Source organism: Malus domestica, chromosome 01 (assembly GCF_042453785.1).
Source record: "Malus domestica chromosome 01, GDT2T_hap1".
Classification (NCBI taxonomy): Eukaryota; Viridiplantae; Streptophyta; class Magnoliopsida; order Rosales; family Rosaceae; genus Malus; species Malus domestica.
The window spans coordinates 25,718,553-25,740,012 of record NC_091661.1 but is presented as its reverse complement, the minus strand read 5'-3'; the positions used below and the strand labels follow the sequence as shown (position 1 = coordinate 25,740,012).

Genomic DNA, 21,460 nt, shown 5'->3' with positions numbered 1-21,460 from the left:
GCGGTCAAATTCCTAAACAAGTTATTGGTTTATCATCCATGTCACGAATTTTGGATTTATCCAGCAACAAGCTTACTGGATCCATACCAATGGAGGTAAGCAACTTGATGCATCTAGATTTCTTGGATGTTTCTCACAATCGGTTATCTGGTGAGATTCCACGAAGCTTAGGGAGTTGTACAGGTTTGACAACTCTGTATCTGAGTGAAAACTCATTGCAGGGGACCATTCCTGAATCCTTGAGCTCTTTGAGAGGGATTAAGGATTTCGACCTCTCTCGCAACAACTTGTCTGGCATAATTCCCAGCTACTTGGCGAGTTTCCGCTTCTTGCTGAATTTGAACCTCTCGTTTAATGATTTTGACGGTGCATTACCAGTGAAAGGAGTTTTCGAGAATATAAGTGCACTTTCTGTCACGGGAAACTCACGGATTTGTGGAGGTATACCTTCTTTAAGATTGCCCAAATGCGTCCCCAACCATTCTAAGCAAGGCTTATCTTCTAGGCTGAAAATAATTATATCAGCTGCTTGTGGGGTTGTTGGATTGAGTTTTGCGATTTTGTTTGTGATTCTTTACCGATCAAGAAAAGCAAGAGGAGTGAAGTCAACTTCAGGATTAACATTGGGGGTTTCATTTTTGAAGTTGTCCTACAGAGATCTCCTTAAAGCAACTGATGGGTTCTCTGCAGCCAATTTGATTGGTGTTGGTAGTTTTGGGTCCGTATATAAGGGAATACTCGATCAGTATGAAGGAAGAATTGTTGCAGTGAAAGTACTCAATCTTCAAAGTGCAAGAGCTTCCAAATTTTTCACTGCTGAATGTGAAACTCTGAGAACAATTAGGCACCGAAATCTTATCAAGCTACTAACTGCTTGTTCAAGCATCGATTTTCAAGGAAATGATTTCGAAGCTTTGGTTTATGACTTCATGGTGAATGGAAATCTCGAAAAATGGCTGCATAATTCAGCTCAACAGGGCGACAATCCAACCAATCCGCAGAAAAATCTGGATCTTATTCAGAGAGTAAACATTGCAATCGACAGAGCGTGTGCTCTGGATTATTTGCACAACCAGTCTCACATGCCAATAGTTCATTGTGATTTAAAGCCAAGCAACATTCTCTTGGATGGTGACATGACTGCATGTGTTGGTGATTTTGGTTTGGCAATGTTCCTCCCTGTGCACGAAAGCTCTTCCGATGAAATAAAAGGCTCCATAGGCTATACTGCCCCAGGTAAAATTTCCTGATATCTTTCTTTTTAGCTTTAATGTTGTGATTCACAGTCAAGACATAACTATGTTTTTGTGCATTAAATTATAGAGTACGTCATGGGATGCGAGGTGTCAACATCTGGTGATGTGTATAGCTATGGAATCTTGTTACTAGAGATGCTAACAGGCAAGAGGCCAACGGATGACATGTTCAAAGACGGTCTGAATCTGCACAGCTTTGTTGTGAATGCAGTTCCTGAACACGTGAAAGAAATATGTGATCCGCTACTTCTTCAAAATGAAGAAAAAAATGGTGGGGATCGCAGGCAAAAATTTGAGGAGTGCTTGATTTCACTTGCAAGAATAGGAGTTGCTTGTTCTGCAGAAATGTCGAGAGAGCGCAAGGACATGACCAATGTTGTTCCTGAGTTGTGTCTTATGAGGGATGTGCTGATGGGAACCAGGATGCCTTAAGAGACTGTTAGAATTTAGAAACTGGACCATTTCACTTCATTCGAATTCTTAGAATTACTTGTTTTTCATTTTTGATGCCATTTGTATTTATTTTCAGTAACACCATTTTAAAATCCAACAAAAAACCTAAGCAAGAAACATTTCCATGGCGAAAAGTACTTATCTCAATTGCCTGTGGGAGTGATATTGGAATTGTCTTCCTGTTGTGCTTTGTGCTTCTTTATCCATCAAGAAAATCATTGCGCTGTGTACTTTTTATCTATCAAGAAAATCAAGAATGAAGTCAACTTCAGGATCATCATGGGAGGTTTCACTCTTGAAAGTTTCATACGGTGATCTCCTCAAAGCGACTAATGGGTTTTCTTCTCGGAATTTGATTGGTGCTGGTAGCTTTGGGTCTGTGTACAGGGGAATTCTCAATCAGGAGGAAGAAAGAATTGTTGCAGTTAAAGTGCTTAATGTTCAAGGTTCAAGAGAGAGTTTTACAGCTGAATGTGAAGCCTTGAAAAACATTAAGCACCCGAATCTTGTCAAGCTACTCACCGTGTGTTCAAGTATCGATTTTCAAGGACATGATTTCAAAGCTTTGATATATGAATTCATGGTGAAGGGAAATCTTGAAGAGTGGCTGCATTTTCAGCTCATAGACTACCTGGGGCCCCCATCGTGCAGGGCCATTTGAACCTTATTCAGAGGGTAAACATTGCCATCGACATGGCTAATGCTCTAATTTATTTGCACAACCACTCTCACGTACCAATAATTCATTGTGATTTGAAACCCAGCAACGTTCTCTTGGAAGGCGACATGACTGCTCGCGTTGCTGATTTTGGTCTAGCAAGGTACCTCCCAGATGCTTCATGTTCACTTCCTTTGCACAGAAGCACTGCAAATGTCATTAACGGTTCCATAGGCTATATTGCCCCTGGTAAGTTGGATTGTTGTTTCAACCTCTTTCTAACATGTACAAGAGAACAATTCTCTTCTTATTTCAATTTTTAACTGTATCTTCTGTACGAAAACCTGTTGAGTATGAAATGGGAAACGAGGTTTCAACATATGGTGATGTGTATAGCTATGGAATCCTGTTGTTGGAGATGCTTACTGGAAAGAGGCCTACAGATGAAATGTTCAATGATGGTCTGAACCTCCACAAGTTCGTTCAGATAGCTTTGCCTGAACTCGTAGAAGAAATATGTGATCCGGTGATTCTTCAAATAAAAGAAAGCAGCACTCGTAGTAATGGCTCAAGCAATAGGAATCAGGTCCAAGATGATCAAAGGCAAAGAGTTAGGAAGTGCTTGGTTATCATGGCCAGGATAGGAGTTGCTTGTTCTGCAGATTTGCCGGGAGATCACGGCCTAAGCAGCATGCAATCCAACTGAGTTTGTTCGAGTACTGAATCAAGGATTCGGGCCTATTTCATAAGCTTTCTAGACTCCGAGTTACCTTTGCAGAATTGCAGACATGAACAATATTGTAAGCATCAAATAAAATCAGAAACAAAAAGTAATAATTATCAACTCAAAATTTAACTTCTTAGTTGCATTTTTTGTTTATTTCTTTCCAACATGCATCATCACTTTGTCCTTTTTCTTTTCTTCGACCTCCAGTCAACAGCGACAGCAACAGACTGTGTCATCAATTTGCTCTCTGTGTCAAGTGTTAACAGTAAGAACACTTTCAAAGTAGCACTGAAAATTTGAAGTGTGAACACAAATATAAGATTAACATATATTCTTATTAGTATGAATGAGCATAATTTATAGTCATATTCTCGGCAGTTTGCTGCATAATTTCTTTATGCCCTTCAGTCATGGTGTGAAGAATTCAACTGACTGTCTGGCAACCTGAAACCCTTGGTCATGATGTTTAACAAAGAATTGTACTTCCTGCCAACTCATAACCTGCATTTTGATACTTCACTCTGCCTTGCGTAATTTAATCACCAGAATTCCTGCATTGCCGCGTGAGGAGGAGGAGGAAAGGTAATCGTTGAAGTAGAGTTCAGCCAAAAGCTACATTTTGCATTATGTATACCTTTCCAATGAAAGGGGTTCAGCTCAACCAACATGTAACATTTCCCTCACAGCAATCAACACTAGAAGAGTTATGTGCCAAGCCCAAAGGTCCTGTAGACCCACGACATTTCCAAAGTCTTTGAGTAACCAATTTGGACTCCAGAGTTTAATCCTGTCTGCTCTTCAACTTTCAAAGTCTTTCCATCAACTTACAATGTCTTTCATCAAGACCTACATTTGCTGCAATTAATGTTTTGTTTCTGTTCATGCATATGTACTTCTGCTTCAAAACTTACGCTTTCATTTGCGGCCTCCTTGATGGAGTTCCCATCCTCCTTAGTACTAGGTTTATTTTCATACGACTCTTTCCTTTTCCCTCTGCCCCCTGCTCACGTCTAGGAGGAGATGAAGTGGATAGGCTGTCCTTGCTTGCCTCCAAAGCTGAAATTGTGATTTATCACATGGCCATCCTTAGCTCCTGGAATGCATCCCTCCACTTCTGTCAGTGGCCAGGCCTTGCTTGCGGCCGCAGACACAAGAGTTACGCTGCTCAACCTGCGATCAAGCCAATTGGAAGGTTCTGTCCTCCCACATTGGAAACTTGAGCTTTCTGAGGCTTTAACCCTCCAAAACAATAACTTCAGCCACACCATCTCTCCAGAAATTGGTCGTTTGTTCCAGCTGCAACAACTACGCCTTGTAAACAACTCCTTCAGTGGTCATTTTGGAGGTGTTTTACCCAACTCTGTAGCCAATCTTTCAACCCAACTCACTAAACTCTACCTCGGAGTCAATCAAATCTGGAAATATTCCTGCATCATTAGAAAACCTCAACAATTCAATAGTCTTAGGCATGCAGGCTAACCTGTTCACCGGCATCATTTCCACTTTTTTCGGGAAGTTCCAACAGCTGCAAATACTGTCTTTAGATGGAAATACAATATCAGGACAGATCCCTTCTTCCATAGGAAACCTCACTCAAATGTTTCAACTCTACTTATCAGAAAATAAATTAGAAGGAAGCATTCCCCTGAGCATCTGAAACTGCAAAAATTTGCAGTATATGGACATCTCAGACAATAGCCTCAGCGGAGATATACTACCACAGGTTATTGGTCTTTCCTCCTTATCTGTCCCGCTCAATTTATCACAAAATTCACTGACTGGGAGTCTGCCTGTGAGGGTGAGTAAGCTAAAGAATATCAATGCGCTCGACGTCTCTGGAAACAACCTTACTGGAGAAATTCCAAAAAGTATTGGAGACTGTCTGAGCCTTGAGTTTCTTTACCTGCAAGGAAATCTCTTTCAAGGAATCATACCTTCTTCTTTGGCTTATTTGAGTGGTCTTCAGCATTTAGATCTTTTGCTAGACAACTTATCAGGACAGATTCCAAAAGATCTACAGAGACTTCCTTTCTTGCTGTACATGAACCTGTCTTTCAATGATCTGGAGGGTGAGGTACCAAAAGAAGGCGCCTTTCAAAACACAAGCATAACATCATTGGTTGGAAATACGAAGCTTTGTGGTGGTGTCTCGGAATTTCAGCTACCAGCGTGCCCCATCAAAGGATCAGAACCTAGAAAGTTCTTCGGTCACAAACAAAAACTTATAATTGCTTTAGTGGTGGGATGTCCTATCCTGCTTTCGTTCTTGCTTGCACTTCACTGGAGGAGAAAACAGGAAAAGAAAAAACCACCATCTGCAGTCTCCTCAATCAACTTCCTTTCAAAGGTTTCATATGAAACGCTTCATCGAGCTACCAGCGGATTCATTCCAAACGCTTTAATTGGATCAGGAAGTTTTGGCTTTGTATATAAGGGGATTCTTGAAAATGAAGAAAATGTAGTTGCTATAAAGGTCCTCAACCTTCAACAAAAAGGAGCTTCCAAGAGTTTCATGGCAGAATGCAATGCACTAAGAAATATCTGGCACAGGAATCTCGTTAAGATCTAAACATGTTGCTCCAGGACGGATTACAATGGCAACGAATTCAAAGCTCTGGTTTCGAATACATGTCAAACGGAAGTTTAGAGCAGTGGCTGCACAGAGAAAACCAATCAAGGAGTTCGAGCCTTCACCAAAGATTGAAAATTGCAGTTGATGTGGCTTCTGCATTGTACTATCTCCATGACCATTGTGAACAACCAATCATTCACTGTGACTTGAAGCCGAGCAACATTCTTCTTGACAATGACATGATTGCTCGTGTAGGTGATTTTGGGTTGGCAAGACTCATTTCAGCCACCGTGGACTCCTCTCTAAGTCAAAGTAGCACAGTTGGAATAACAAAGAACGACAGGCAAATTACGAAGCAGCAACTACAGCATCGGGGGTAGCTGCGACAATTGCAGCTTTGGGGGGAGCAGAAGTACTCAGTTTTGCAACCTTGGCGGGAGCTGGGGCTGGGGGTGAAGGCTTAAGGTGGGGAGGGGTATTGTGCTTCAATTTTAGAAGTATCTGCCTCATCCTTGAAAGCTCTGTTGGCTTTCCAGGCTTTGGTCCTTGGACAACGAGAATGGAAGGCTTCTTCTTTTCCTGATCCTTCTTCCCTCTCTTCTTCTCTATAGCCGGCACCTCATTGGGAATGAGGTCAGCAATTGCCTTCCAGTAGTTCTTGTCTACCTCAGCATGAAACTTCTCTTGATTAGTCAGGAACAGCTGAGAAACGCCAAAAATACAAGTTCAAAACAATATGTTAGGAATGCACATCAACTCCTTGCTTCTTCCTACCTTAGAAGTTAGATGCCCAAGAGATTATGGATATTAAAGGCGAAGAAAACCAAAATGGTATGGCAAAGTTCAATTCCAAAATGTTTAGCGAAAAAAAAAAAAAGACAAGTTTTCAGAAACCATTAACCCAACCAAACATCCTAGTTGAGATAGCTTTGTCTGGTAAGTGAAAAAGAGATGATTCCTACGGTATTAGTAATATTTGTTTTACAATGAAGCCTAACAAGGAAACGTTGTAGCTGAGATTTATGTAGCATATCCTAAACAGTTGTGACCATCACTTAATTGAATTCAGATACGTTCAGTCCGAGTAGAGGGAATAAAGGTTATGATCTTGCAGTAAATTTATGAAAAACCTAGCCGAGTGGATGTGGTGAGCTATGTGTCAACAATTTGTGGCTCTTCTTCAACACCAATTTCGATCAATTATTCAACGTACCAGCAATTCAAGAACGAATGCATACCAACCAGAAACTTAAAAATGAGGCAGTGAAGTACGACATCCACATTACTACTCAGAAGGGCTTGTTTAAAACAAAAAAAAGCACTAATCATATTTTTCGGAAAGTTTATTTGATCTAACCTTCTCTCTTTCCCTGTTAGCAGCCTTGTTATTTTCAGTGGTGATCTTCCTCTTCTGGTAGAATCCAACCTTGAATTCATCTGCTTCCTCGATTATCTGAACCAACAACTCCTTTTCCCGCCTTTCCTTCTCCTCGAGCTGAATTGCATTCTGCCTGAATGTCACAAAAGTTCGGATTACGATAACTCCCTTACAACCTCACACAATTCAACCATTTTATTTTCCACCACCTTCTATGCAAACATAAAACCATTTTCTGATAATCAATAACTACACATTGACAACAATCACGAATCTCTTCCGCTTCAAATTGAGCTCCATATTCTTATACAAACAATCGGCATGTTAAATTCATAAAGAATTCAACAAGTCTATACATTTTTTTTTTCGATAAACATTCAAATTAACAAGTTGATATTAGAAATATAATCACTGCTCACCAGGCATGCAATTTTTGGCGCAACAGAAAGAACAAACCAAATAAAAACCAAGAACTTTCATCTGAATTGCACAAAAGAGTCAAAATTTAATTGCTATACAGAACTATTGGTTCAATCGCAAACAATCGAAATTCGAAACCCTACCTTCTCCATTCTCTGAGAGCGAAGCCCTCCTCAGGCAGCATCTCCGACGGAGGCGGCAAAATTGGATCGTCGGACCCGCCAATGCCTCCACCAAAGCCCTGTCCATTCGATTCGGCATAGATCGACGGAGGAGAAAAGGCCTCCGACGCAAACTGAGTGGCGAAAGCATCGCCTGCGGTGGAGCCGTGGAAGATTGGGGAATCGGTGGCGGAGTCCTTGAGCGACTCGGTGTCGACGAAGGAGTCGAATCGCTGGGAGGGGAGTCGGGGGTCATAACCCAGGTAACCGTCGTCGTCGAACGGGCGAGTTGACACAGTGGTTGGGACGGGGTCGTCTCTCTCACTGTCTCTCTCTCTGGCTCTAAACTGCCGACCGAAATGCTAGCAGAGGCAAAAACTACGCAGGAGAAATATCCGCGGATTCGGAAAAAAAAATATATATATCCGCGGGCTTTGAGTTGGGCTTAGACCGGCCCATTGGGCTTTCATTGGTTCAGCCCAACACAATGTTGCCCAAGAAATAACCGAAGCTCTCTCTTTCGAACATACGTAATTAGTTTACCGTTGTCTTTTCTTTGACCTCCAGGCCGGTTGAGAGCAAGTTATGCAGGATTCCGCATGACTCGTCTTTGCGCCATTTGGCCTGAAAATCCAGAGAGAACAAGACAGCCGGCTTACACGGCAGTTCTTGTCACTTGACCTCGATCACTTTGTGGTCACATTTATTTGGGTTGATCTTTATTTTCCTTGTTTTTTATATCTAAATTTCTAATTAATTGAGATCAAGTGATGACAATTTCCTTCAAGTCTTTGCGCCATTTGGCCTTAAAATCCAAACATATAGAACAAAACAGCCGGCTCACACAGACTGTTCTTATCACTGAGACCCCGACACTAACCGAATAATATAAAAAACAAGGGGGAACAGAACCAAGTACAACCCAAATAAATAGGAAGAACTTAGGCTAGATTTTTTGCAAGTTCTTTTTCTTGTAAAAACTCAGCCTCATTGGTTCACAACCCGAGCTTTATTTCACAGAGCGCATACATGGGGTTCTGGGGTATCATTATTAGCATCCGGTCTATTATCATGCAACTATTTCTCTTGATGGTCATTTCATCCTCCTTACGTCTTGGAGGGAATGAGACGGATAGACAGTCCTTGCTTGCATTTAAAGCTGAAATTGTGAACGATCCACTGGGCATTCTTAACTCCTGGAATGAATCCCTCCACTTCTGTCATTGGCAAGGCGTTGCTTGTGGCCACAGACACCAGAGACAGAGAGTCACCGTGCTGGACCTCCAATCAAGCCGGCTGAATGGTCAGCTACCCCCCCACATTGGAAACTTGAGCTTTCTTAGAAATTTAAACCTCCAAGACAACAGCTTCAACAACACCATCCCTCAAGAAATTGGTCGTTTGTTCAATCTGCAACAACTACTCCTTGATAACAACTCCTTCAGTGGTGATATTCCGTTCAACATATCACGTTGCTCTAACCTCCAAATACTTCGCATATCTGGAAACCATCTTAGGGGCAAACTTCCAATTGAAATTGGCTCCTTGTCCAACCTTCAGGTACTTACTTTAAGAAAAAACAATTTAAGTGGGGAAATCCCACCTTCTTTTGGAAATCTTTCTTCTCTCGACGAGTTAGATTTGGGAAGCAATAATCTGCGTGGAGGCATTCCGAATAGCCTTGGCCAATTGAAAAGTCTAACATATCTTGCATTGGGTCTAAATTATTATTTGAATGGTACCATTCCTCCCTCCATATACAACCTCTCATCAATTACAAGCATTTCTGTGGTTCGAAACGAACTGCATGGAACTCTTCCTCCTGGGTTGGGCCACACTATATTTCCAAACCTCCAACTATTTTATTTCTGGGGCAACCAATTCAGTGGACCGATACCAAATTCAATCTCCAATGCCTCAAGCCTTTCAAATTTTTTAATCCCATTTAATGAGTTTACTGGAAAAGTGCCTAGTCTGGCACGCCTGTCAAATTTGTATTGGTTAACACTTGCCCATAACAATCTTGGAAATGATGAGGAAAGTGACTTGGATTTCATTTCTTCTCTTGGTAATTGCACCAAATTGAGAAAGTTAGATTTTCTGGACAATAATTTTGGAGGAATGCTACCTGAATCCATCAGCAATCTCTCAACAGAGCTCAACCTACTGGTATTTGGTCGTAACCAGATACGTGGAAGAATTCCCATTGGGATCGGAAATCTAATCAACATGGAGGCTCTAGCCTCTGAGGGAAACCTATTGACAGGCACAATACCAAGTTCTATTGGGAAACTGAAAAGGTTGAATGAGCTGTATCTGAACGCGAATAAACTATCAGGTACCATCCCATCTTCTATTGGAAATCTAACTTCAATGACCAAGTTGATTCTCAGGTCAAACAAGTTAGAAGGCAACATACCGCAAAGTCTCGGAGAATGCAAGAATCTTCTACTTTTAGATCTTTCCCAAAATAATCTTCACGGTCAAATTCCTAAAGAAGTTATTGGTTTAACATCCTTGTCACAAGTTTTGGATCTATCCAGCAACAAGCTTACTGGATCCATACCAATGGAGGTAAGCAACTTGATGCATCTAGTTTACTTGGATGTTTCTGACAATAGGTTATCTGGTGAGATTCCACGAAGCTTAGGGAGTTGTACAAGTTTGGCATATCTGTATCTGAGTGGAAACTCATTGCAGGGGACCATTCCTGTATCCTTGAGCTCTTTGAGAGGGATTGAGGTTTTCGACCTCTCTCGCAACAACTTGTCTGGCAGTATTCCCAGCTATTTGGAGAGTTTCCGCTTTTTGGTGAATTTGAACCTCTCGTTTAATGATTTTGAAGGTGCATTACCAATGAAAGGAGTTTTCAAGAACCCAATTGCGCTTTCTGTCATGGGAAACTCACGGATTTGTGGAGTTATACCTTCTTTAAGATTGCCCAAATGCGTCTCCAAGCAATCTAAGCAAGGCTTATCGTCTAGGCTGGAAATAATTCTTTCAGTTGCTTGTGGGGTTATTGGGTTGATCTTACTGTTGTCCGTTGTGCTTCTTTGCCGATCAAGAAAAGTGAGAGCACTTAACTCAACTTCAGGATCGTATCAAATGGTTTCACTCTTGAAATTATCTTATAGAGATCTCCATAAAGCAACAGATGGGTTCTCGGCTGTGAATTTGATTGGTGGTGGAAGTTATGGGTCTGTATACAAGGCAACTCTCAATCAGCGTGAACAAAGAATTGTTGCAGTGAAAGTACTCAGTCAAAATTCAAGAGCTTCTAAAAGTTTCATAGCTGAATGTGAAGCCTTGAAAAGCATTAGGCACAGAAATCTTGTCAAGCTACTGACTGCTTGTTCAAGCATTGATTCTCAAGGAAACAATTTCAAGGCTCTGGTTTACGAGTTCATGGTGAACGGAAGCCTCGACGACTGGCTGCATAATTCAGCTCAACGGGTCGACAATCCAACCAACCTGCAGAAAAATCTGAATCTTATTCAGATAATCAACATTGCAATTGATGTAGCATGTGCTCTGGATTATTTGCACAACCGTTCTCACATGCCGATAGTTCATTGTGATTTAAAACCGAGCAATGTTCTCTTGGGTGGTGACATGACTGCATGTGTTGGTGATTTTGGTTTGGCAAGGTTCCTCCCGGACGTTTCTCGTCCATTTCCTGTGCACGAAAGCTCTTCCGATGCAATAAAAGGCTCCATAGGCTATACTGCCCCAGGTAAAATTTCCTGATATCTTTTGTTTTTAGCTTTAATTTTGTGATTCACAGTCAAGACATAACTATGTTTTTGTGCATTAAATTATAGAGTATGGCATGGGAAGCGAGGTGTCAACATCTGGTGATGTGTATAGCTATGGAATCTTGTTACTAGAGATGCTAACAGGCAAGAGGCCAACGGATGACATGTTCAAAGACGGTTTGAATCTGCACAGCTTTGTTGTGAATGCAGTTCCTGAACACGTGGAAGAAATATGTGATCCGGTACTTCTTCAAAATGAAGAAAAAAATGGTGGGGATCGCAGGCAAAAAGTTGAGGAGTGCTTGATTTCACTTGCAAGAATAGGAGTTGCTTGTTCTGCGGCAATGCCGAGAGAGCGCAAGGACATGACCAATGTTGTATCTGAGTTGTGTCTTATAAGGGATGTGCTGATGGGAACCAGGATGCCTTAGAGACTGTTAGAATTTAGAAATTGGATCATTTCACTTCCATTTGAATTCTTAGAATGACTAGTTTTTCATTTTTCATGCAATTTGTGTTTATTTTCAGTAACACCATTTTAAAATCAAGAAGTTGGTCGTGTTTTTGTTTAGCTGCAATCGAACTATGCCCTGATCCTCTTTTTCTTGATTTATAAGCATAGACTGTCACGCACTTTGGAACTGTTAGGAACCACATACACTAGTTCAACGATAAATTCGGCAGACCCTTACCGAACTATTCGTTGGACCCAAAAATGATTCGTTCTTTTCGCTCCCTAACATCAGTAAGAGTTTTTCGATTTAGAGTATGAATTTTGGGTTTCTTTGTGCATGCTGCACTTTCTGATTCTTTTTGTTGTGGTGTGCTTTGTCCTTCATTTTCTTCATGAATCTGTGATTCACGGATTGTTGGCTAATTTCGAGTTTGTTTGGAGGACCGAGTCATGGATGCTTTCAAATTAATTAAACTCTTGAGTTATATTTTAAAAGCTTACTGTAGCATGAAAACAACATAATCTGATTTGAAACAAATAATTAACGGAATGAATATTGAAAGCAATTAAAATTACTCTTCAACATCAACTTGAAATGTATGCGTCAATTTGTTCTTCTTGCCTCTAACGCCACGACTCCGTTTCCCCTTTCCATTGATAATGGCCGCCTGCGAAAGTATGCCAACAAGGGACGGGGCTTTTATTTTCTTCTCAGAGGTTTGAAAGTGAGATTCATCTCGATCCTTTCTTTTTAATTCCCCACCAGTAGCACGTGCAGGGCACACCACATGACCAGGTGGCGAAACTTCAGGTGCTATGGGCTGAGAGGTGGAATTCATGAGAGGTGGGCCAGGCAAAGACTCACCATTCTCAAGCTCAATGATTCTTAGCAACCCACACGGCCCAGATTTACCAACTTATGTGGGCTATCTAGTAGTCCGTTCGCATTTTTGAAGGCTTCCCAAGGGGACCTTATGTGGATCATACCAGCTTTTTCCAATGAGAGGCCATTCACCGCAAGAGTGAGGGTCCCATTGCGATAGTGAGTTCCGTAGCTTTCCGGATGGTCCATATTATCCCAGTCAACAAGATAAGCTTTCCTTGGTGAACCATTGGACACGTCCGCATTGGCAGTGCTGTTGTACAGCTCATTGCTCGCAGGAATTGTCGCATAATCACCCATATAGCGACAGAGGAGGAGGTGCTACATACGACTGAGCTAATACAGTGAGTTCATATAATTTCGGGCCCTTTCGTCCTTCACGTACGCATACCGCCGACAGAGTGCTGTTGTACAGTGCATATAATTTCGAGTATGTCGGATGCTTTCGTCCTTCACACACGTATGCCATACGCGAAATTATATGAACTTGGTCATGGCTAATATAGTGCAGAAGATTTAAAACCTAAAAGGAAGGTACTCAATCAGTGCTAAATGGGTTTGCTTCTTTTATTCCACGTGTGCAACATCTCATCATCTCATGCCAGCACAAGTTGATAAAGTAGATATAGAAGCCCATAAAATAACTAAAATTTTGGAGAGAGAGAAACATAGACTGAGATTTAGATCTCGGGAAATTTTTTTGTTTTCATGGGGTTTTACAACTTGGCTGCCATGGTTATCAATTTCAAAGAGGAGTGAAACAACTGGAATTTGGGAAGCATGGCTTCTGGTTTTCATCAAGTAGAGGGAAGACGGAGAGAGGGAGAAAAAATATCAAGTTTAATTGTGATTTTTTAAATTTTTTATTGTATTAGTGGCGGGATCCATATGCAAATTTGGAATTTAATAGAAAATACGGGTGGAGACTCGGTTTTTGAGCGAGCCCCCGTGGAATGGAGTAGAAAATACTCATTCCATTCCATTTAGAGTAGGTCTTTTGTTGCAGCTTGCTTACTTGGATCTTTCTAATAACAGTTTATCTGGTGAGATTCCAAGCTCAATAGGAAACTGCATGAGTTTGGAAAGTTTGCATTTGGAAAGAAATTTTTTGCGAGGGACCATTCCTGACTCGCAACTTCTTAACTGGAAGAATTTCATCTAAAAAATTGTAATATTCTTCATTATATTTGTTTACAAGAAGGAAGTCCTCTCTTATATATGGTCAAAACTAAACCTGTAAACGGGTCGGATTTATTGGGTTTGGGTCGGGTTGAATCCGACCCGTTAAGTTAATGGGTCACCCGAACCCAACCCGTTAAGCTAACGGGTCACCCGAACCCGACCTGTTAAGCTAACGGGTCACCCGTTTCACCCGTTAACAATTATTTTTATTTTTTATTTTTGCATAAAGTTTATTTTTTGTCATTAAGATTTTACTAAAATTACTAAAATATCCTCAACTAACGGATGCTAACGGGTGTTAACGGGTCCTAACGGGTCTAACGGGTTGACCCAAAGTGACCCGTTATTTAACGGGTTCACCCGTTAACGACCCGACCCGTTAAGCATCCACCCAAATACAAATATTAACGGGTTGGGTCGGGTCGGGTTAACGGGTTGGGTCCAAAATGCCAGGCCTAGTCAAAACTACACAATTGGTCCTAACAAGCGGACAAGCCAAATGATGATTACATGAGAAAAACACCGAAAAGGAAAATAAAGAGAAAATGAAAGTAAAGCAAAATAATGATGGCTAGCTATAAAGTAAGTAATGATGACTAGCTAGAGGAATAATTACAAGTCTATTGTATATACCAATAATGTCTAGCAGCTATTGTTGACACTCCCCCTCAAGTTGGTGCATATATGTCATGAATGCCCAACTTGCTTAGTGAGTTGTGAAATACTAAACTTGTGACTGCTTTGGTGAGCATGTCTGCTAATTGATCTTCAGATTTAACGAATGAAACTTCAATAAGTCTTGCCTTTTTTTATTTAATAAAATGTCTATCCACCTCCACATGTTTGGTTCAATCATGTTGAACCGGATTGTGAGCAATGTCAATTGCAGCCTTGTTGTCACAATGTAGACGCATAGCATGCTTAGGCCTAAATCCCAAATCTCTCAGTAAATTCTTCACCCAAAGCAGTTCACATACCCATGTGCCATGCTCTGATATTCTGCTTCAGCACTTGATCTAGCAACAACCTTTTGTTTCTTATTACGCCAAGAGACTAGATTTCCTTCAACAATAACAAAGTATCTTGATGTTGATCGTATGTTAGTTACATCACTAGCCCAATCAGTATCAGTGTAGTCTTTAACGTCTAGATGATAATGTTTTGAAAACATTAATGATTTCCCAGGAGCTGACTTTAAATACCTCAAGATATGGTTTACAACATCCATGTGTGTTTCACTTGGTGCATGCATAAACTGGCTTACCATGCTGACTGCATATGCTATATCTGGTCTAGTATGTGCAAGATATATTAGCTTACCAACAAGTCGTTGATATCTCTCTTTGTTGGTAGGTATCTGATCAGGATATTCACCAAGTTTGTGATTCAGCTCAATTGGGGTATCTGCTGGTTTGCATGCTAGCATCCCAGTTTCCGTCAAAATATCATGAACATATTTCCGTTGTGATAGAAATATTCCTTGTTGTGAGCGGGCCACCTCAATGCCCAAGAAATACTTTAAGGCACTGAGATCTTTCATCTCAAATTCACTTGCTAGATACTTCTGCAGTGCTGCCTTCTCTTCTGGATCATTTTCTGTAACCACCATGTCATCCACATATACAATAAGAGCGGTGATTTTACCTTTCTTATGCTTTAAGAAAAGAGTATGATCTGAGTTGCTTTGCTTGTATCAAAAAAATTTCATCGATTTGGTAAATCTCCCAAACTAAGCTCTCGGTGATTGCTTTAAACCATACAATTACTTTTTTAGTTTACAAACATTGTTGGTCTGATTGGGATCCAGCTTGCATCCTGGGGGAAGCTCTATATAAACTTCTTCTTCTAAATCTCCATGCAAGAAAGCATTTTTGACATCGAATTGTTGCAAAGGCCAGTCAAGGTTTGCTGCTAGGGATAAGAGTACATGAATAGTGCTTATCTTAGCTACAGGGGCAAAAGTCTCTCCGTAGTCAATGCCATATATCTGCGTGTAGCATTTTGCCAATAATCTTGCTTTGTATCGCTCAATAGTGCCATCTGCATTGAATTTTACTGTGTATATCTAGCAACCAACTGATTTCTTCCCTTTGGGTAGGTTAGTTAACTCCCAAGTGGAATTTTTCTAGAGTGCCTCCATTTCTTCATTCATTGCACGAGTCCACCTAGGATCTTTCATAGCATCCTCTACACTACAAGGAATAGATACAGTGGATAATTGATTTACAAATGCCTCACATGATGTAGATAGCCTATGGAGGGACACATGGTTAGCAATTGGGTATTTAACATTGGCTCTAGGATTAGGATCATATAACTATTTAGGAATCCCTCGTGATTTTCAAGGGGGAAGTTGATAATTAGTGGACTCAATTTGACTTGACTCAGGTACGATCTCAATAGAATTAGATTGATCAGTTACCTGTTGATTGTGTTTAGGGGCTGATTGATCATGTGGTACTGTCGAAGAAGGCAATCCCAAGCCATTTGGACTTAACGTTGCTGGATGTACTTCTGTGTCTGATGTTGGAGTCGATGATTCTGTTTCCGCGTATTGTTTGATTACAGTCATCTACCGACTTATCAACATTTATCTCAGTTTCCGAAATATTTGCAACAATTTTAATGTTGCTAATGTCTTGGGTATCCCCTTCAAACATACTATTCTCCTCCTGAAGGGGATACTCAATGTCTCCCTTTGAAAAATATGTTTCTCCTTCTTGAAACTGGACATCTGCAGTGATGTATAGAGTTTGGGTAGGAGGATGAAAACATTTGTATCCTTTTTTTGTATCAGAATAACCCAAGAATACTCATCGGAGGGCACATGGATCAAACTTCCCCCGTTGATGTGGATAAACCTATACATAAGCCACACACCTAAAGACACATGGTTCTAAGTTTGGGATAGATGGAATGGTGAGAAGGTGGTTAAGTGTTTGGAATGGTGTTTGATATTGGAGAGTACTGGATGGTGTTCGATTTATGAGATATGTTGCAGAACATAGTGCCTCCCCCCAAAACTTATGATGCATGTTGGCACCATATAAAGATGCACGAACCACTTCTAAGAGATGTCAATTCTTCCTCTCTGCTACACTGTTTTGTTGAGGTGTAAAGGCACATGTGGTTTGATGAACAATACCATGCTCTTGCAAATAGTTATGCATAGCATGATTGACATATTCGCCTCCATTATCAGACCTGAGTGTCTGAATTTTCTTGTCAAACTATGTTGCAACATATTGATGAAAAATATTGAACTTGGTAGGAACTTCACTCTTGTGCTTCATTGGAAACACCCAGGTCATTCTAGTACAGTCATCTATAAATGTCACAAACCATCTAAATCCAAAAGTGATAAGAATTCTGGCAGGACCCCAAACGTTAGAATGAACGACCATGAATGGCACAGAACTTTTATTTAATCTTAATGGATAGGAAACACGATGACTTTTGGCCAAAATACAAATTTCACAATGGAAATCGGATTCTTTGAATTGGGGAAAAAGTTCAGGGAATAAAAGTTTAAGATAACCAAATGAGGGATGTCCTAATCGCCTGTGCCATAACCAAATCTTCTTCATTCGGGTTGATTCGTCTCTGCTTACATGATGCACTTGACTCAATCTATTGCTGCATTCTTCTGTTAAGTCCAAATAATATAGTTTTCCCCTTCTAGTACCACAACCAATCACGGCTCTGCTGAGCAGATCCTGGAAAAGAAAATATAGTGGCAAAAAAGAAACAGAACAATTAAGGGAGTCAATAATTTGAGAAACAGATAAAAGATCGTAATCTAGGGATGGTACAACTAGGACATGATCAAGATTGAGTGAGGAAGTTAATGAAAGAGAGCCTTCTCCAGTAACCAGAGAGATTGAACCATTGACACTGGTAATGAATGTCTGGTTGGCTGTTTTTAGTGAGTGAATAATGTTAGCATCAGATGTCATGTGATATGTGGCACCTGTATCAATAATCCACGATCTATTACAATTATTAGCGGATGTAGAATTAGATATACCTAAGGTGTTCAAGGCTTTTGGGACATGGTCAGATGAGCTAACATCTTGAGAAGACTCGGAGGTGATGAATGATGCTCTGCTGGATTCCTTCTTTCGTCCTTTGTGAACCCATCCTTTTGGATAGCCAATAATCTCATAACAACCTTGAATAGTATGATTTTTCAATCCGCATTTGGTGCACTACATAGGTGGTCGATTACGAAATCGATCAGCTGTTGAGGAGTTTATGTTTTGAAGTCGAGGTCCTTGTGGAGATCGAGAATTTATGGTAAAGAGCACAATAGCTTCAGGCATGGTGGCACTTTCTGACATGGTTCCTTGTTGGTTGCTTTCACGTTTGACATGAGAGTACGCTCCTTCAAGACCAGGTTTGGGCTCCATCCTCAAAATCTCACCACGAATTTGATCAAACTTGTTATCTAATCTTGCAAGAAAAATATAGACTCGAAGTCGCTCAATTTCTTACTGCCTTGATGAGATATTATCTGGGTCCTTCATGTTAGTAGGACTAAGTTGATCAAGTTCTTGAAAAATCTCGGTGAGATTCCTGTAATAGTTAGCAATAGGAGCTCCATTTTGCTTCATGGTAAATGACTTTTTATGAAGATCATAAATTTTGGCTTCATCAGAACCATCTAAGTAAGTCTTTTTTATGGCATCCCATACCTGCATGGCTGTGTTGTAACGGATGAACTGCTTCATCTGATTGGGTGTCATAGCATCAAATAACCAACTTTTGACTTAGCAATTTTCAGCTCGCCACTTGTTATACAGTGGGTCTGTGATTGCAGGCTGCTTGGTATCACCGGAAAGATGCCCATGTTTTTCTCGGCCAGCAATTTTCATCTCTATGACTTGATGCCATAGAGAATAGTTGTTCTCATCAAGTTTAATTCCTGCAGAGAAATTGGAATTATCATTTTGAATGGTGACCACTTGTGTGGTGGAGTTTGATTCACCTGGTGTGAAAGACTGAATTGGTGGGTCTGATACTTCGTCATCACTAGCCATTGTATAGGCTTAAGATCAGTGAAGTTGAAATAAAAATAAAATTGATATGATGATTGAGATATGATATGACGGAAGCTTATTTCTATTTTTGAGGTTCAAGAGTCAGTCATGATTGACTGCTCTGATACCATCTCAGAAATTGTAATATTCTTCATCATATTTGTTTACAAGAGGGAAGTCATCTCTTATAGATGGCCAAAACTACACAATTGGTCCTAACAAGTGTACAAGCCAAATGATGATTACATGAGGAAAACACCGAAAAGGAAAATAAGGAGAAAAGGAAAGTAAAGCAAAGTAATGATGGCTAGCTATAAAGTAAAGTAATGATGGCTAGCTAGAGGAATAATTACAAGTCTATTCTCTATACCAATAATGTCTAGCCGCTATTGTTGATATTCCAAGCTATTCATGGAGTTTCCGCTTCTTACGGAAGTTAAACCTACCATTCAATGATTTAGAAGGTGCAGCACCGATAAAATGAGTTTTCCAGAATTCAACTTCGTTTTCTATCATTGGAAATAAACGGCTATGTGGAGGCATATCTCAGTTAGTGTTGCCACCATGCATCTCCAACAAATCTAACAAAAAACCCAAGCAAGAAACATTTCCATGGCGAAAAGTACTTATCTCAATTGCCTGTGGAAGTGTTATTGGAGTTGTCTTCCTGTTGTGCTTTGTGCTTCTTTATCCATCAAGAAAATCATTGCGATGTGTACTTCTTTATCTATCAAGAAAATCAAGAAGGAAGTCAACTTCAGGACCATCATGGGAGGTTTCACTCTTGAAAGTTTCTTACGGTGATCTCCTGAAAGTGACTAATGGGTTTTCTTCTCGGAATTTGATTGGTGCTGGTAGCTTCGGGTCTGTGTACAGGGGAATTCTCAATCAGGAAGAAAGAATTGTTGCAGTTAAAGTGCTTAATGCTCAAGGTTCAAGAGAGAGTTTTACAGCTGAATGTGAAGCCTTGAAAAACATTAAGCACCGGAATCTTGTCAAGCTATGAATACCTTCCTCCCTTTTTAACATCTCATCTATGAATACCTTATCACTTACGGATAATGAATTTGAGGGCATTATTCCACCTGACATTGACCTCAAAATGCCTAATCCATTCTCAATTCAATCGCAAACAATCGAAATTCGAAACCCTACCTCCTCCATTCTCTGAGAGCGAAGCCCTCCTCAGGCAGCATCTCCGACGGAGCGGCAAATCGGACCGTCGGACCCGCCAAAACCTCCATCAAAGCCTTGTCCATTCGACTCGGCGTAGATCGACGAAGGAGAGAAGGCCTCCGACGCAGGCTGAGTGGCAAGCATCGCCTGCGGCGGAGCCGTGGAAGATTGGGGAATCGGTGGCGGAGTCCTTGAGCGACTTGGAGTCGAATCGCTGAGAGGGGAGTCGGGGGTCGTAACCCAGATAACCGTCGTCGTCGAACGGGCGAGTTGAACCGGTGGTCGGGACTGAGTCGTCTTCTGCCTAAGTGAACGAGGCAATGATCAAGTCAAGTGTAGCTCTGAACTCCCCAGCGAAGGCTCGCAGAGGCAAAAACTACGCAGGAGAAATATCGAACAGGCTCTAAGTGGGCTTATACCGGCTTATTGGGCTTTGATTAGTTCAGCCCAATATTATGTGGGCCCCTTCTTCATTTTGCCATACTTGAGTTACTAGACAACTTTCCCCAAAAAATAACCAATTTTTTTTTATATTTTATTGTTATGATGAGAACCAGCTTTCTTCCACTACAGCCATCAACGACGGCATGCATGCATAAACTATTGGAATTTAAGATTATTTTATTATTTGAATTTGAGCTTAGCCCGTTAGTATTAAGGTTTCGTTTTCTTACTTATTAGAGACTAGAGTTAGTTTATTATAAATAGAGAGCTTTGTTATTCAGAGATAATAAGTTAGTCGCAATGTAGCATTTTAGGGTTTTGTAATCTTTTCAGCATTCTCATTCATTTAATAATATTCTTATTATTCTAGTTAGTCTTGTTCGTTGCGCATGTTGAATAAGTGGCCAAGTGGACAACAAAACAAAACAACTTTCGGCTAATAAACAAACCAAAAGAAAAAAAAAGTGAAAGACAAATGATTATATTTGTTGAAAAGAAAAAAGGAAAGTCATGATGATGTTTGTAAAGTAATCATTATGTCTTTACTTTGGTTTTGTTTATTGGGTGTTTAGAATGGATGAATGTGTGCATACGGAAGTAAGAGAGTGGAAGGAAGAGTGCACCATTTTTTCTGTTTTAGTAGCCCATCTTTGAGAGAGCAAAGTGAGCTGCAGAGAGCAGAAAATTGAGAGCAGAAAAGAAGAAGAAGGTGCTCTTCTATTTGGTTAGTAATCATTCACCAAAGTAGTTGTTGTTGTAATAGCTTTGAGTTATATGTATAGAGAAGAAATTATTCATTATATTTCTTTCTCTATTTGTTTATGTGGTGTATGAGAGCTATTGGGTGTATTGGGTTATTTGGGTTGTGAGATTGCCAACACTTTGTAAACTCTCATTTGGTT

At 40.5% G+C, this 21,460-nt stretch overlaps 4 protein-coding genes and 1 pseudogene across 5 annotated transcripts; 4 read left to right on the top strand and 1 right to left on the bottom strand.

The window, feature by feature from the left end:
* The first annotated feature begins 38 nt into the window (after positions 1–38).
* On the top strand, positions 39–3,223 carry LOC114824720 (probable LRR receptor-like serine/threonine-protein kinase At3g47570). The gene is made up of 2 exons (XM_070819432.1): positions 39–1,236; positions 1,324–3,223. The coding sequence occupies exons 1-2, from the start codon at positions 39–41 to the stop codon at positions 1,686–1,688; spliced, it is 1,563 nt and encodes a 520-aa protein (XP_070675533.1). The 3' UTR covers positions 1,689–3,223.
* Positions 1,966–2,748, top strand: LOC114824721 (probable LRR receptor-like serine/threonine-protein kinase At3g47570; annotated as a pseudogene).
* Positions 3,205–20,452, bottom strand: LOC114826313 (clathrin light chain 2-like). 2 transcript variants are annotated; one of them, XM_070819436.1, is made up of 4 exons: positions 20,355–20,452; positions 20,094–20,261; positions 7,024–7,177; positions 3,205–6,368 (listed from the first exon to the last, which is right to left on the bottom strand). In XM_070819436.1, exons 2-4 carry the CDS (start codon positions 20,195–20,197, stop codon positions 6,015–6,017), a joined length of 612 nt encoding a protein of 203 aa, XP_070675537.1. In that variant the 5' UTR covers positions 20,198–20,261; positions 20,355–20,452; the 3' UTR covers positions 3,205–6,014. The 2 variants fall into 2 exon arrangements, with proteins under 2 accessions (XP_070675537.1, XP_028962249.2); XM_029106416.2 differs by lacking the exons at positions 20,094–20,261; positions 20,355–20,452 and adding an exon at positions 7,608–8,022.
* LOC114826317 (receptor kinase-like protein Xa21) lies at positions 4,193–5,663 on the top strand. The gene is made up of 2 exons (XM_070809632.1): positions 4,193–4,456; positions 4,770–5,663. Exons 1-2 carry the CDS (start codon positions 4,193–4,195, stop codon positions 5,661–5,663), a joined length of 1,158 nt encoding a protein of 385 aa, XP_070665733.1.
* On the top strand, positions 8,655–11,958 carry LOC103424480 (putative receptor-like protein kinase At3g47110). The gene is made up of 3 exons (XM_070821895.1): positions 8,655–10,199; positions 10,326–11,358; positions 11,447–11,958. Exons 1-3 carry the CDS (start codon positions 8,655–8,657, stop codon positions 11,809–11,811), a joined length of 2,943 nt encoding a protein of 980 aa, XP_070677996.1. The 3' UTR covers positions 11,812–11,958.
* Positions 20,453–21,460: the final 1,008 nt, after the last annotated feature.